This window comes from Engraulis encrasicolus, chromosome 19 (genome assembly GCF_034702125.1).
Source record: "Engraulis encrasicolus isolate BLACKSEA-1 chromosome 19, IST_EnEncr_1.0, whole genome shotgun sequence".
Lineage (NCBI taxonomy): Eukaryota > Metazoa > Chordata > Actinopteri > Clupeiformes > Engraulidae > Engraulis > Engraulis encrasicolus.
Genome location: NC_085875.1, coordinates 4,503,245 through 4,517,515, shown reverse-complemented (window position 1 = coordinate 4,517,515; position 14,271 = coordinate 4,503,245). Strand labels below are relative to the sequence as shown.

The window sequence follows — 14,271 nt, the reverse complement described above, 5'->3', positions numbered from 1 at the left end:
CAATGAACCATGTGCAGATTCAAGGCTGATGAGTGTCAAGTTTCCTCCAGTATTTTTCACGGGGCAATGTATTCATCATTCTGTGAGTATGGACCAAAAGTGTAGTGCATTTGTAACTCAAATGTCCCCATGACATCAGTGGTCCATAACCATGTTTCACAGAAGGGATGGTGTAACTTTCATCATAGGCTCCGTTGACTGTTCTCCAAATGGTACTGTTAATAGTGGCTGAAAAAAGTTCCATATTGATCTAATTTTTCCAAATATCTTTGTCAGATGCATTCTGATGCTTCTCACTATGCTATTTGGTGTATCATATGCAAAATAACATGTTTGCATTTTTGTAGTAATGGCTTTCTCCTGGCAACCCCCAACAGCCCATCTTTCCTCAAGTGCCTCTTTCCTGTACAGTTTAAAACATTTTTTCATGTTGTCCTACATTTCACCTGACGTTATTTTTTTGGTTGTCCTATGCCTCCTGAACAATTTCCCTTGCAATGATCATTGCAATGCAATGATTCCCTTGCCCATTGGCTTGATTCCAACCAAACCCCTCATATTGCATTTCTGAATTGAAATTCCAACAGTGCCAACATGACAATATTTCGACACAGAAAGCCAAATCAACCCATCATTGGCTCCAGAAAGAATAAAATGAAGGTTTTTAAGCGACCATCTCACTCTCCTGATCTCAACATCATTGAGCCACTCAGGGGAAACCTCAAATGTGAGGTTCCAGCAAGACACCCAAAGATATTATAGGAAACAACCATTCGGCCAGGAAGAATGTGCTGTTTTGTCATCTGAGAACATTAAGAGCCTTATCCACAAGTACCACAAACAATTTAGAGCGGTCCGTGATGTTAAGCAGGGCCATATTCAGCATCAGAAACTAGGGTATGTAAACTTTTGAACAGGGTCATTTGGGTAGTTTGGGTTGTGATCATGCTTTTGAAAGAGTAAACACAGAATACTGCTAATAAATATCTTAAGCCAGTCACTAGCAATGAGTGAAAAAAAAGGCTTTGTGTAATCCGTCATATTTCGTGAGAAATCGCAGAGAAAGCGTATATTCTGCTGGGGTATGTAAACATATGAGCACCACTGTATCAAACCATGAAATTGAAATGGAGAGAAACACCTTCATAAAATCTGCTTGCATTGTGCTTTCATTGTTAAAAGACGTTACACCAGAGACTTTACGTGGTCATTGACACTGATAAGCCACCACTCAGCATCACAGTAATGGGTGTGGAAATAAGGCTGACAAAGAAAACACAGGCTGTAAGTGAAGACATGTCATATCCCCTCCAGTCAGATAAACTTGCTTCCCATCAGGCAGGATATTCCGGCAGGCTCTCATCTTTCCAAAAGTTCATTTCCACTGGCAAAGCACATCATTCTGAAGAACTGAACTTGTGAACTGCCCAGCCTTGTTTGTTTTGTCCAGTCCATTTTTCACCAATGGCCACCTCTGCTGCAGTGTGGGAAACCACCCCGGTGTCACACCAGGTCAAACACACAAACAGACAGACAGACAGACAGACAGACAGACAGACAGACAGACAGACAGACAGACAGACACACACACACACAGGTGTACACACAGACATGCATGCACGCACACACTGATGCATGCATGCATGCACGCACACACACACAAGCGCACACGCACAAGCAAGGACACACACACACACACAGTACACACTCACCTTGACACTGTCCGCTGACCAGCCAGTAGCCTTCTAGGCAGGAGCAGGTGTATCCTCCGTCCGTGTTGAAGCACACTTGGGTGGGGTTGCACTGGTGCGTGTTGGCCTCGCACTCATCGATGTCTGTCAATGACAGCAGGAAGGAAGGGAAGGCTCGGAATTAAAGTAGTGGATGTCAACAAGTAAAGCACGCGTCAGCAAAAGCTACTGCCAAGTGTCCCATACGCACACACAAACAGACAGACAGACACACACATACACACACACACACACAGACAGACAGACAGACAGACAGACAGACAGACACACACGTGCACACACACATTCTCCCTTTCTCTCTGTTACTCACACACATCGTCAACCACACCACCAATCCCCCTCCATCACCTCTCTGTCTCTCTCTCTTTCTGTCATTCACACACACACACACACACACACACACACACACACACACACACACACACACACACACACACACACGCGCGCGCACACACGCACGCACAGACACACACACACACACACACAGAGACACACACACACATACAGACACACACACACACACACACACACACACACACACACACACACACACACACACACACACACACACACACACACACACACACACACAGACACACACAGACACACACACACACACACACACACACACACACACACACACACACACACAGCTTTGGCTTTCAAGGTTGTAGCCGTATCAGCATGCTTCACAGTTGTAGGACTGTACTGTTGTGTTTGTAGACTCCAGCATCACTTGCATTAGATGTGAAAAGTCCCAATAAATCCACTAAGTGCATTGAGCAGTGCATGCTGTGCACATAGCTGACGTCTGTCTCTGTGCACATGAGTCAAATGATGAATTAAAATGTCACTTGCAATGGACTTGAGTGCTTCACTGGTTAATATCACCATCTGCATACTGCAGGGAAACACATTGTCTGCATGTGGGAGGATTGCACAATAACAGGGCCCAAAGACGGGCGCTTTCGTATCTTCAGTACCAGGACAGCGAAGACTAGGAAAGAATAGTGGAAGAGAGAAATGAGAGAGGACCGGGAGAAACGACCCAGGCGGGATTCGAACCTGGGTCTCCATGGTTAAATTGCCCCTTATATGGTACAGATGCAGGTGCTGTGTGCCACAGCACTGCCATATTTAACCCTCTTATGCATTACCAACTCAGAGAGAGCACATTCTGCGCCCCCCTACATCCCCACCCCTTCTCTTTCCCTTCCACAGCATATTACCGCACAACCTGGCTGTGCATTTCCTTATGTGGCTATCAGCACACCAACCAGCCTGAAATTCCAAACCAACCGTTCACCCTTCTCAGACAATGAAGTCACACACATAACCAGAATGGAGTGAGTGCGGTTGACTTAGGTTGGGGGGGAGGCTTTGTGGAGGGAAAACAGGCTGGTGTGAGAGAATATAAAAATCCGGATAATTAGCTTTTTTTTGTTTAAACAAGCAGCTGGGTTGCTGACTGATGTTGGGGTCCGATCCAGTCCGGTCCAGCCCAGTCCCGGTGCCAGTAGTGAGGTCAGGAACACAGAGAGCTAGTGGGCGGCAGGCCAGCTGACGGGACCTCGGGTTGGGAGAGCAGCGTGGAGCGGAGTGGATCGAAACGGAGCGGAGTGGAGTGGAGTGGAGAAGAGCAGGGAGGCAAAGGGCGCGAACGGAGGGAAGCGGAGCCAACAGTAACACAGTGTGTGCCACCTGTTAACACTTAACGGCCAACTAAAGTGCATCGCACACAGCAGCGGGAGCATCTGGCCTCCATGTGTGTTGCGAGTTGACCCCCTACAGCCGTCGTGCCTGCATCTCAGCTCTCTCCCTCTCTCAGCCCTCTCTCTCTCTCTCTCTCTCTCTCTCTCTCTCTCTCAGCTCTCTCTCTCTCTGGGAGCGTTTCAGTTCAGTGCCGTATATAGGATGACTAATGACAAACAACACAGCAGGCCTCTGCTCACATGGCCCTGACAGCTTTAAATGAAGAGATGCTGTGAAGTGAAGAGAGGAGACGAGACGCAGATGGACGTGGACAGGAGAATATTTGAATTGAAGGGAGTTTGGAGAGCAAGAGAGAGAGAGAGAGAGAGAGAGAGAGAGAGAGAGAGAGAGAGAGAGAGAGAGAGAGAGAGAGAGAGAGAGAGAGAGAGAGAGAGAGAGAGAGAGAGAGAGAGAATAAAGAATGTGGAAAAGTTTGTGAGAAGAGAGAGAGAGAGAGAGAGAGAGAGAGAGAGAGAGAGAGAGAGGGAGAGGGAGAGAGAGAGAGAGAGAGAGAGAGAGAGAAAGGGAGAGGGAAAGAGAGAGTAAAGGAGAGGGAAAGAGAGAGTGTGAGAGTGTGAAGAGTGGTGCAATTCTGAGATTTCATAGTCAGAAACTGACTTATTAATTAGGAAATGAGCCACCAGTCTAAGACACTACAGAAGCAACAGAGGGAAAGACAGGGAGAGGGAAAGAGGGAGAAAGGGAGAGGGAAAGAATGAGAAAGGGAGAGTGAGAGAGAGAGAAAAAGGGAGAGGGAAAGAGAGAGAGAGAGAGAGAGAGAGAGAGAGAGAGAGAGAGAGAGAGAGAGAGAGAGAGAGAGAGAGAGAGAGAGAGAGAGAGAGAGAAAGGGAGAGGGAAAGAGAGAGTAAAGGAGAGGGAAAGAGAGAGTGTGAGTGACGTATGACCCTGAATGAGATGCAAGCGCGATAGACAGACAATGAAAATCAGGAGGGAAGGGTTGGCACCGTAACACTTTTCACCCCTTTTCAGCAAGAGAAAGGCAAGATACGGCTAAAACGACCTACATCCCCCAACTCCTTCCTTATTCTCCACTTAGAAAGCAAAACAGTGTGCGAAAAAAATATATTCCGAACCGATAAGGATCGCTGCTGCTGAGTGCCAGAGGAACAACAACCACTACAGGCAGGGCCGCTGACAGCTTTGGCAGGGCCCAGGACAAAGACATCTGAAAGGGCCCCAAACCCAGTCAATACAATGCAATGATGACCAATTATGGGCCCCCTTTCTCCTTGGGCCCGGGACAAGTGACCCCTTTGTCCCCTCCCTATTGTCTTCCCTGACTACAGGAATAAGAGCCCCCAAAAATGCATGGCTTACGAAATAGCACATGAGCAATGTGGCTGGCAGAGATAGGGTCCGGAGAAAGCCTGTACGCTTGTGTACACAATACCAGGAGATCTCTGTCAAAACAGCGCTTGCTTATGAAGGGAAATACTGTACATAACGCACTGGACCCACCAACACCAAGTGCCAGCCATTATGGAGTTACAAGGCTTTTTCCATAAGCCAACGTCTGCACGTCTGGCCCACTGACATCATCTTGGAGGGGTGGGTACTGCACTGTACAAGGACATTCAAAGTGTTTAATTTTAAGCAATGTCTAAACAATTAAGTGGACACACAGAACAGTTACTGTATACTGCAGCCAATGCAGAGCTACAGAGCACAACAGCATTTTTTTGTTATTACATGGGCATGTACTGTACAGGGCCCTGTTCATGTCTCTACCCAGCAGCTGAGTAGGACTGTATTACAAGTGAAAGCCGGTAAATAGGAGAAACAGGTTTCATAAACACACCGGCACCTAAAGCACGCCAAGGGAAATATTCTGGAAACACACCACCGCATAAACACACTTGCACAGTCACACAACAACACCCACCCACCCACACTCACACAACGAAACACACAGACGCGCACAGTCAGACACACGCTGTAGGAGTCATCACCTGCCTAACACACACGTGCGCGCACGCACACGCACACACACACGTTGGCTTTGCATATGAGGCATGACCACCTCTATCATCCTCCCCAATTAGGCAGTAGTGAAAAACACGCTGAGTCACGCCAGGCATAAACCTGTCAAGACCAGCACTTACTGAGACCTTCAACCCCCACAAACATGGCAACAACATCGGGATGAAACGAAGCACAGGCCCATCAACCACCGCAAACCTCACAAGGCTAATTTTAGAGGTTGGGGCTTCGCTGGCCTGCTGTGGTAATGCCTGACCCCGTGTAAAAAACAAAGACGGGTCTGTGTGTGAGTGAGGCTTGGCCAGGCAGAGCTAAAGAGTGATTGATCATAGAGGGGGGTAAATCCTCGAAGAGCTCTTATTGATGCATTGCTTGTCAGCAGGGCTGGAAATCCAAGTTTCAGAAAATACAGATACAGTTGGGCTGAGGCACTGGAGCTCTCAACACAAGTCATTCAGCTGATCCTACCTGTCTGGTTATTTGGGCTCTCATTAGAACCAGCTGTTCTGAAAATGGTTGCAACAGGGACACAACGTGGATTTTGACTTTATTAGGTCATAGCTGTCAACCTTTGTCCATAGTTACACCTTTGTCCAACTGTACACCTTGAGACTGGACACCATCCACTCACCCCCCCACTCCACCATGCAATTTGACAAACTGTATACCTCGAGGTTAAACACCCCCACCCCCCACCCCCAAACCCCAAATCCCCCAGGTGCCCCTGCCCCAGCCCCTGCTCTCCTATCCACCTATGACCACTCTACCACACGGCCCTTCTCCACCCCCTCCTCCCCCCTCCCCCAGCTCTCCCACGCTGCAAAGTCTTGGCAGACGGAGCGTCCACGCTTGACAACAAATGATCTCATCGCTGGCCGCTGCCACCAGAGATGCTGAAAAAGCAACCCAATTTCTAGGATTCTTTGCGGTTTACCCAAACATGGCCTACAAGCCAGATCTTGGACCACAAAGACATAATTGCCAGAGTCAAAGCTACGAGTCCTCCTTTAGAGTAACAAATTACATCAGTTTTCCACTTATTACGAAGCCATGCTCGATCTGACGTAAATGGGGATAATTGTACCCTAATAGGGCATAATGTACATGTATGTGCATTTCTAAAGGATGTGTCCCCTCTTTTCATCAAGTCCCCCTGCAGCGGCTAGATTGTAATGGGCCTGAAAAAGTCATTATGCCAGTCTCTGTTTACCCAGGAATCCCCATGTTTCCAACGGTAATAGATCTGCAACTCACAGAGGAAAACAGACTTAAGCTGAACTGGCTACTTTCATTTCCATTATTATTTCTTTGCTTTTACCAGCACAGTGAAAACGTAGTGTTAATTCAACACTTACGGTGATGATACACAGGGCAACTTTTTTGAGCAATGTGTCTGGGCAACGATACCATAAAATGTTGTTTATCACACAAGATTTTTACCCAGCAGAACTTGGATAAGCGGCAGACAACAAATTTGAACCATTTCATCAGAAAAAGAATAACCAATCATTGCAGCATTGCTCAAAAAGTTGCACTGTATCATTACTTTTAGAGAGACGGTTTAACAAAGTGTAGAGTACTGACTACAGTGTATTTGGTCCCAGAGTGCTCTCCAAGTGTTAAATCAACACTACATATCTTACTGTGAAGAATAGCCTAGAGACTTTTCACATCAACCAGCATGACAAAGCGATGAGCATCAACAGACAGCAGATAGCCGTGATGAGTTTTAAGTCCTCATCCTCCTCGTGCTTCAGGTCAGACTGTGGTATATTGGATCGTAGGGGAAGCTCTGTGTATTTGTCTTGGCTCTTCAGCGACTGCATCCATGTCTTGGCACACGTCTGACAGAGCAGTCCACCCCCACCCACCCCCTCTCCTCTCCTCTTCTCTCTCTCTTTACTCTGACAGAGCAGTCTACCCAGCCCCTCCTTCCCTCTCTCTCCTCTCCTCTCCTCTCCTCTCCTCTCCTCTCTCTCTTTACTCTGGGCTGAAGTAGTCTACCAGGCCCCCTGCTCTGGCCCACTGCCCCACTACCACCACAGGTATGACGAAATTACAGAGCTGCATCTTGATGAGTCTAACTCTGTGCTACACACTCTCTTACACAATAAAAACAGCTTTAATTCAACACTAAGAGAGTGGATGTAACATCTTCTAGCATGCGGTCCCCAAAATACTCTCAAAGTGTTGAATTAACACTTGATTTTCACTGTGTATCCAAGACCAAAAAAGGGCCCTTCCAAAAAAAATCCCCCAGGACATTGAGAAGTAGGCAACAACAAAAGTCCACAAAAGAGGGATTCGGTTATGATCCTCTTTTGTGTTTATCTAAGAGGCAGGAGATTGGCGATGAAGATCCACAATCTCCGAGAGGGAGCGATAAGGAGTTCTAGGCAGAGCCCCTCGACGGAGATTTCCACTGTGCGGTGCCAGAGGAACCACATGGGGCTCACAGCACACATCTGTAGCATGGCCGGCCATCTGAAAACAAAAAGCCCTCTCTCTCTTGCCCCGGGGCAGACTCCTCCAGGGAGAAACAAGGGGAAGAGAGACCTGCCCTGCTTGCCTTTTATCTACAAACGGCGGGACACTGCAGCCTTTGCCAGAAGTTATTTTTGCGGGTGTTACGGCTTAAATTTGAATATTTGCCTTTGATAGGACAGTAGAGACACTGATCAGACAAGGATCTGCTGAGGAGCGAGAAAAGACTTTGGTGTAGACTTGGGACTTGGATCCCCCCAATTCTACTGTGTACAACATCAGCCACGCATATTGTACCACTGCACATCCTCCCCAACCCCCTGTTCCAGTACTTGCCAATCAGAATAATAGAAAACAGAAAACTGACCACCTCTGGGTAAACTCACCAACACAGGTGCCACCATCCTCCCCGAGCACGTACCCGAGGATGCAGGGGGCCGTGCGGCTCACTATGGGGTAGCTGGGTGCCACGGGGCCCGGGGGTGGCGCTGCAAACTGTTGCTCGGCAAAGCCCAGCGACGTGTCCGGGTATGCTGGCTCTGGGTAGGCAGGCACCTGGGGCCGGGGTCCCGGGCCAGGCAGTGGGAGAGGACCGGGGCCAGGCTCTTCTGGTCTGGAGTAGGACTGAGTGTACATGCTCCTGGGCAAGCACAAGTAACCGCCGTTTTGATTGACGCAGCGCATGTCCAGCCGGCACGCATCTGGCACCGTCCGGCACTCATCCACATCTGCACACAATACAGGAGGATTAAAACAATACAACAATAGCACTGATTAGATCACTGATCTGATGACAGATAGAGAGGCTATGAATATATGAGCTCAACAAGACATTTAATACAACTTACCAATGCACTGCCTGGCACGTCGGTCATAGGCAAATCCTTCAGTGCATGTCTGAAGAGGTACAGGGATCAAGCATGCTCACAGATAGAGATACATACCATTCCTCACAAATGCAGTGTATGAGATAGTCCACACTCAAGCAGGGCCAGAGTTGTGGCACACAGAAAAAAATACAATCCATTTTCAAGTGTCTATCATTTCAACAAATGAATAAGACTATATTGGGTTGTTAGTGAAATGAAAGACTTACCTGAGCTTTCCCAGAGTGAATGCAACATAATGCAAATACAAGAATTGTCAGCATTCTGCAAGACAATGAGATTGGGGTTGTAGTGTTGAATGTGACTTCATCCCATTCATTTTCCTGTCATACACGTTGCGCAAATCAGTTTAGGGAACAGTGCAAACGCACTTTTTGATGAAGCTATACGACTATTGCCGTCTTTTAAACAGCTTTCTTGCCTCCTGCCACGACCACAGATCGATTGAGTTTGAATTAACGGTGTCTTACCTCCCATATCGCGAGGATCTCAAGCTGCGCATTGAAAATAACATGTTTTTATGAATCCTTGGAATCCCCCTTTGAAAACAAGTAGAAAAGTGACCCACTGAGTCCGCGCAATAAAAAAAAGTGCAGAAGTCCGCACTTCCACCACAGATGTGCAGGATGAATGCGTGAATGTGGCGTCCTCGCCTCCCCCAGTGAGTGTGGTAACGCAAAAAACCAACACCTGGCTTTGGTTAGGCGCTCTTCCGTAGACCTAAAGCAATAGTGCGTTGACCACGTAAAGAGGGGAGTGTCTTACAATAAGAACCGTTCTGTTTCTAGACACTCCGTTCTCTACAGATTGTTTAGCAATGCAAATAAACGGGGCCCCAGAGTATTTTGACAACAGCTGGATTCCATCAAAAGTTAGACAGCCCTCTTTGAAGGAAGTGCGCGCCAGAGTCTGCCACAGCAGTCGCCGATCACAGATCTGACCACGGCGGGCGTTGCGAAAGGACTTCATCCACGCGCACTGACGGAAAGATTCGTCTTCATCTGGTAATGTCATTAACCTAGTAGTCTACTACGTTGTATTGCCCAATATGTAAGGCATTTCTAACAACAAAAGCCACCTGTTACACTAGTCCACGAAAGAGATTTTCCACAGAAAAAGTAACATTCCCCCAGACACACTTCATGAAAGGGGTACATGGCCTACATTCAGAAGAGGGTCTTTCCAGCATCCACAGGACCATTTGGCCAGTGACCTTCAGCACAGTAGCCTATAGCCAGTACCACTCTCATCAGGCTAAACGCAGCAATGCATCAACATCAAGTAACTTTTTCACTTATTTTATTTTCACTCTATTATACTTTTATAGGCTACTACTATACTTTTATGCCATAATGTAATGCTAAGGCCTGCTTCTGTGTGGGATGCTTGAGGTGTTGAAAAGGTATACTAGATCAGGATAGTGGAAAAAGAGAACATTGACATTAGCACTACTAAGTTAGGCCGATAAACAAATAGATTTTACCACAGACCACCTAAATGAAGGACTTTACACAGTTTCGGGAGCCTAATAAGATGGATATAAAAGAGGAAGATAAGAAACTGTGACCGTATTATTCCTAATAATAAATTAATGTTTTAAACTCGATACTGGTTAATGTTGTACTTCAAGATAATGCACATTTTATGGGAGAGGTATAGTTTTGAGACAGTTATACTCTAATGCCTCTTTTCCACTGCAGGTTTTCTGGTAGGCCCACAGCTCGACACAGCGTGACTCGGCCGCCACTTTTTGCTTTTCGATTGGGCGCGACACAGCTCAATCGAAGAGCAAAAAGTGGCGACCGAGTCGTGCTGTAGGCCTATGAGAAAATCGGCAGTGGAAAAGAGGCATATAAGACTGTTATTCTAGACTTTCTAGTCATTCACACTAATACCTAAAAATAACACCCACTCACACATGCCACACTTCAACGGTTAAAAAAAGGATGAACAACAGTATTTATAGAACATGTGGTTTATTTTGCCAGAGGAACATTTTTAACTGGCTTTCCATCATTTAGGCCCAACCATTTCTCAATCTTAGTGAAACCTTATCATTTAAATAAACTGGGAACTACACAGACACTTTGTGCTGGAACTGTCCTTCCCAAACTATATATTATTTTGCCCCAAACCACATATGTAGTAAAAAAAAATTATTTAACCATAAATGTCTAGGAGCCAATGTTGCGTAACAATACTCCCTTTACAGAAGCACAGCGTTTTAAGAAGGCAGCAGAGTATCCATCAAACTTTGATATTCTCGCCAATAATACCACCAAAAGTATCCAGTAAGAGTCCTTCTTTATTACCTTTGTTTAGTGAACAAAAACGTTTAACCTTTATCCTGTAAACGTCATTCGTTCTCCTTGTGCAGCGAGCAGACTTTGTAAAAGTACTTTGTTTTAATTTTCACAAACCCAAGGGTTCATTTAATCTGATGACAAAAAAGTGTGATTTGAGCACTTCGAACCCAGTGCCAGAGGATGTAAAATATCCACCATTTACAGGTTTACAATACATACTGTATATACCGCATTGTGAATACACAACAGATGCCTGGTGTCCCTTTGCCACATTTTATTTTAGCCCTCAAGGGTAGCGGATGACACTTTGTCACATTCTGGCAACTGTAAGTCAGGAAGAGAAACAAACAGAAAATAAAGCATAAGGGGGGAAATTTGATGAGTTTAACAGCAACAATCAGTCATCTTTAAGCTTTCTGTGGTTTGCCAGACGACTTCAGTGGGATCCCTCACCAGATACATTTCATGATGAAGAATAACTAAATAATAATGGGGAAAAAAACAAACAAAGAAAAAACAAGAATTCTCCTGATTATACGTTGCAGTATATTCCATGCTTCAAATAGCCCCAGACCGTTTTTCTGTTATTGTAAACCCTAGAAAGCATCATGGCAAACCAGATACCCTCTGCCTAGCTTGGCACTGTCCAGTCCTCTGATGGCCAGTCTCCTTCAGGTCTCACATTAGGGGGAAGACTACAGGCTGGATGGACCCCAAACCCCCGTGGGCTCTCATGGGCGCTGATGTTTACATCTGTGGAATTGATTTGACTTCAGGAACCCTTTTCCAGCGTCACAGCTCAGCCACAAACTTAGTTGTCCCGGCGTTGTAGTTCAATCTGCATAGTGTCTCGATGAAAAGCTTGTCGTCTGATTGGGTAAAGTGCTTTTTGATGGGCACTGCAGGCAGGGCGCCGTCATGTGACTCCACTGGACAGCACTCACTGCTTGAGCAGGTCTTTGAGCACGGCCCCCCCACTGGCTTCGGCCGAGACGGGCACGGGTGTGAACGTGGGTAGGGAGTCGGAGATGGGCTTCATGAGCAGGTGCCCGCCCCCACCCCCGGGATTCAACAAGGGCACCGCAGCGGAGCGGGACGCCAGGAAGGGGTTTGATTCCGACAGGCGCTTGCTGACTCCTCCTCCTGCCCCACCTGTTAAAAAGATACATTTGTTTATTAATAGGGCATAGTGGAACACACTTCAGTTGTAATTACATGGTTATATATTAAAATGATGTTAATATATTAAAAAGATGAAAATGGGGGAGCATTGTCCTAAAAATGGGGGGCGTTGTTAATTCTCTGCTTAACTTTTTAAAAGTTATTTTTTTTTAGCTTTTGCAGGAAAAGGGGGGCAAACTGCGGTTTCCCATTAAAAAAAAAATCTAAAAACATAATTTAATGGGGACGTACATTAATACTACTGAAAACAAGCAACAAAAACACATGGTACAGAAAAAAATACTGAGCAGCACAGTTCAGCAACAAGACCTTTGACAGAACTCATTAAAACCTTTTAATTTAAAACTGTCTTGCGTTGTTCTGCAAACTTGCAGAGAGAGAAGATAAAATAACGAGTGCTCATTAGGGGCCAATATTTGCTCATCTGGCGACTGTTTATGATAGCCTAGCGCTGCCAGATAGCATTCGGCACATTCATGGGCGGTCGAGGAACATTCCACCACAAATTCCAGTTGGTCTAAGTGGTGTAGATTATAAGCTGTGATATATAAATGAAACTCATCAAATCACTTCATAAATTCACAAAATAGCCTCTGGCACTTTGGGTCCAAGAAAGAGAAAATCAAACTATTCAAAAACAACACTGGTATGAGTGGTAGTGTCCTTTTCAAAACACAGCTGATACAACGTTCTCCGACTTTCCATGTTTATAGAGACATATCAAATGAAAGGCATTTGTCTTTGTTCTTGCACCAACCGCTCTACAGATCTCTCTGAACGCATCTCATATTCCTGATGGAGGAAGCACTGGCCCTAGTGTGTTATTGCACAAGGGGGGCAGACATTCAGTAGCTCTTCAACTTTACTGAAAACTATTCTGACTGAAACATGCGCTGATGTGTACAATCTATTCAGTCATTACATTACATGGACTGTGGAATCAGATGGCATAACTGTGTTTTCCATGAATATGTAGAGGTCCAATTAATTGTACATTTTGTTCATAAATTAATAAAGAAGTACTCATCAGATTTCTTCTTTTTTCTTTTTTAATCGCCTCACAGACGTTTCGGGCTTGCACCCTTCTTCAGTGTGGAATGGCGATTTGCATGGAATGCAATGGAATGGGTGCAAGCCCGAAACATCTGTGAGGCGATTAAAAAAAAAAAGAAAGAAAAAAGAAAAAAAGAATTCATTGATTTTTGAGATTTGAGTTCATTCATTAACAAAGTCAAGCACCCTGTGTAAATAATTAGATTACAAGGTGTTGAACGCGCTTCCTGGTCCTTCTAAGTTTTGTTCATAGTCATCTTGCTTATAAAGTAGCACATTTTCTCTTTGTTTGTCTTGAAATTCTGCTCCAATCCAGGTGTTTCCATGGGTCACTATATAGTACTAGTTCAATTAATGCTTCCATTCTGGTCAAAATTTGACCATGTCAACGGGCATAGAATGGGTCCATGTCAACATGCTTCGGACAACAGATACTCTAATCACTGCCTATGTGCCATACAATTTTTGTCTTTTTGGTTAGCAGAGCTAACTTGTAAGCAACTGGACTTGGACTTGACGTGAACTCCCTACATCCTTCATCCAGAATGCTCAACTCTACTGACTAACGTGGCCCGTATGAATGAAATGATAACCTTAAAAAATTGTTAGTCTTCATGGAGGGTCTGTTCTGGTGCATTACCTGAGGGTGCTGCTGCTGTTGCTGGAGCGGAGGCGGACATCCGGCCTGGAGGGGGAGCGCTCAGGGGCTTGATGTCGTACATAGGCAGCTTTGGTGCTGGAAGCGCTGGTGTGGACTCCACTTCCAGGAACTTCACAAACATCTCAGAGAACGACTGCGGAACCCCCACCACACACAAACACACAGACACACAAACAAGTTTGTTCACTTCACTG

General features: G+C 45.8%; 2 protein-coding genes across 2 annotated transcripts in view; both read right to left on the bottom strand.

The window, feature by feature from the left end:
* Positions 1–9,828, bottom strand: part of fbln5 (fibulin 5) — an 18,857-nt gene extending 9,029 nt beyond the window's left edge. The window contains exons 1-5 of the mRNA XM_063183489.1: positions 9,346–9,828; positions 9,085–9,139; positions 8,837–8,885; positions 8,375–8,716; positions 1,713–1,835 (exon numbers count right to left, since the gene is read on the bottom strand). Of these exons, the coding sequence (XP_063039559.1) occupies positions 1,713–1,835; positions 8,375–8,716; positions 8,837–8,885; positions 9,085–9,139; positions 9,346–9,389 (613 nt within the window). The 5' untranslated portion in view covers positions 9,390–9,828. The remainder of the gene's footprint in view (positions 1–1,712; positions 1,836–8,374; positions 8,717–8,836; positions 8,886–9,084; positions 9,140–9,345) is intronic.
* A 1,334-nt stretch (positions 9,829–11,162) lies between these two features.
* The window catches only part of trip11 (thyroid hormone receptor interactor 11), a 41,370-nt gene continuing 38,261 nt past the window's right edge, over positions 11,163–14,271 (bottom strand). Inside the window, exons 28-29 of the mRNA XM_063183487.1 lie at positions 14,057–14,210; positions 11,163–12,333 (exon numbers count right to left, since the gene is read on the bottom strand). Coding sequence (XP_063039557.1) covers positions 12,122–12,333; positions 14,057–14,210 — 366 coding nt within the window. The 3' untranslated portion in view covers positions 11,163–12,121. The remainder of the gene's footprint in view (positions 12,334–14,056; positions 14,211–14,271) is intronic.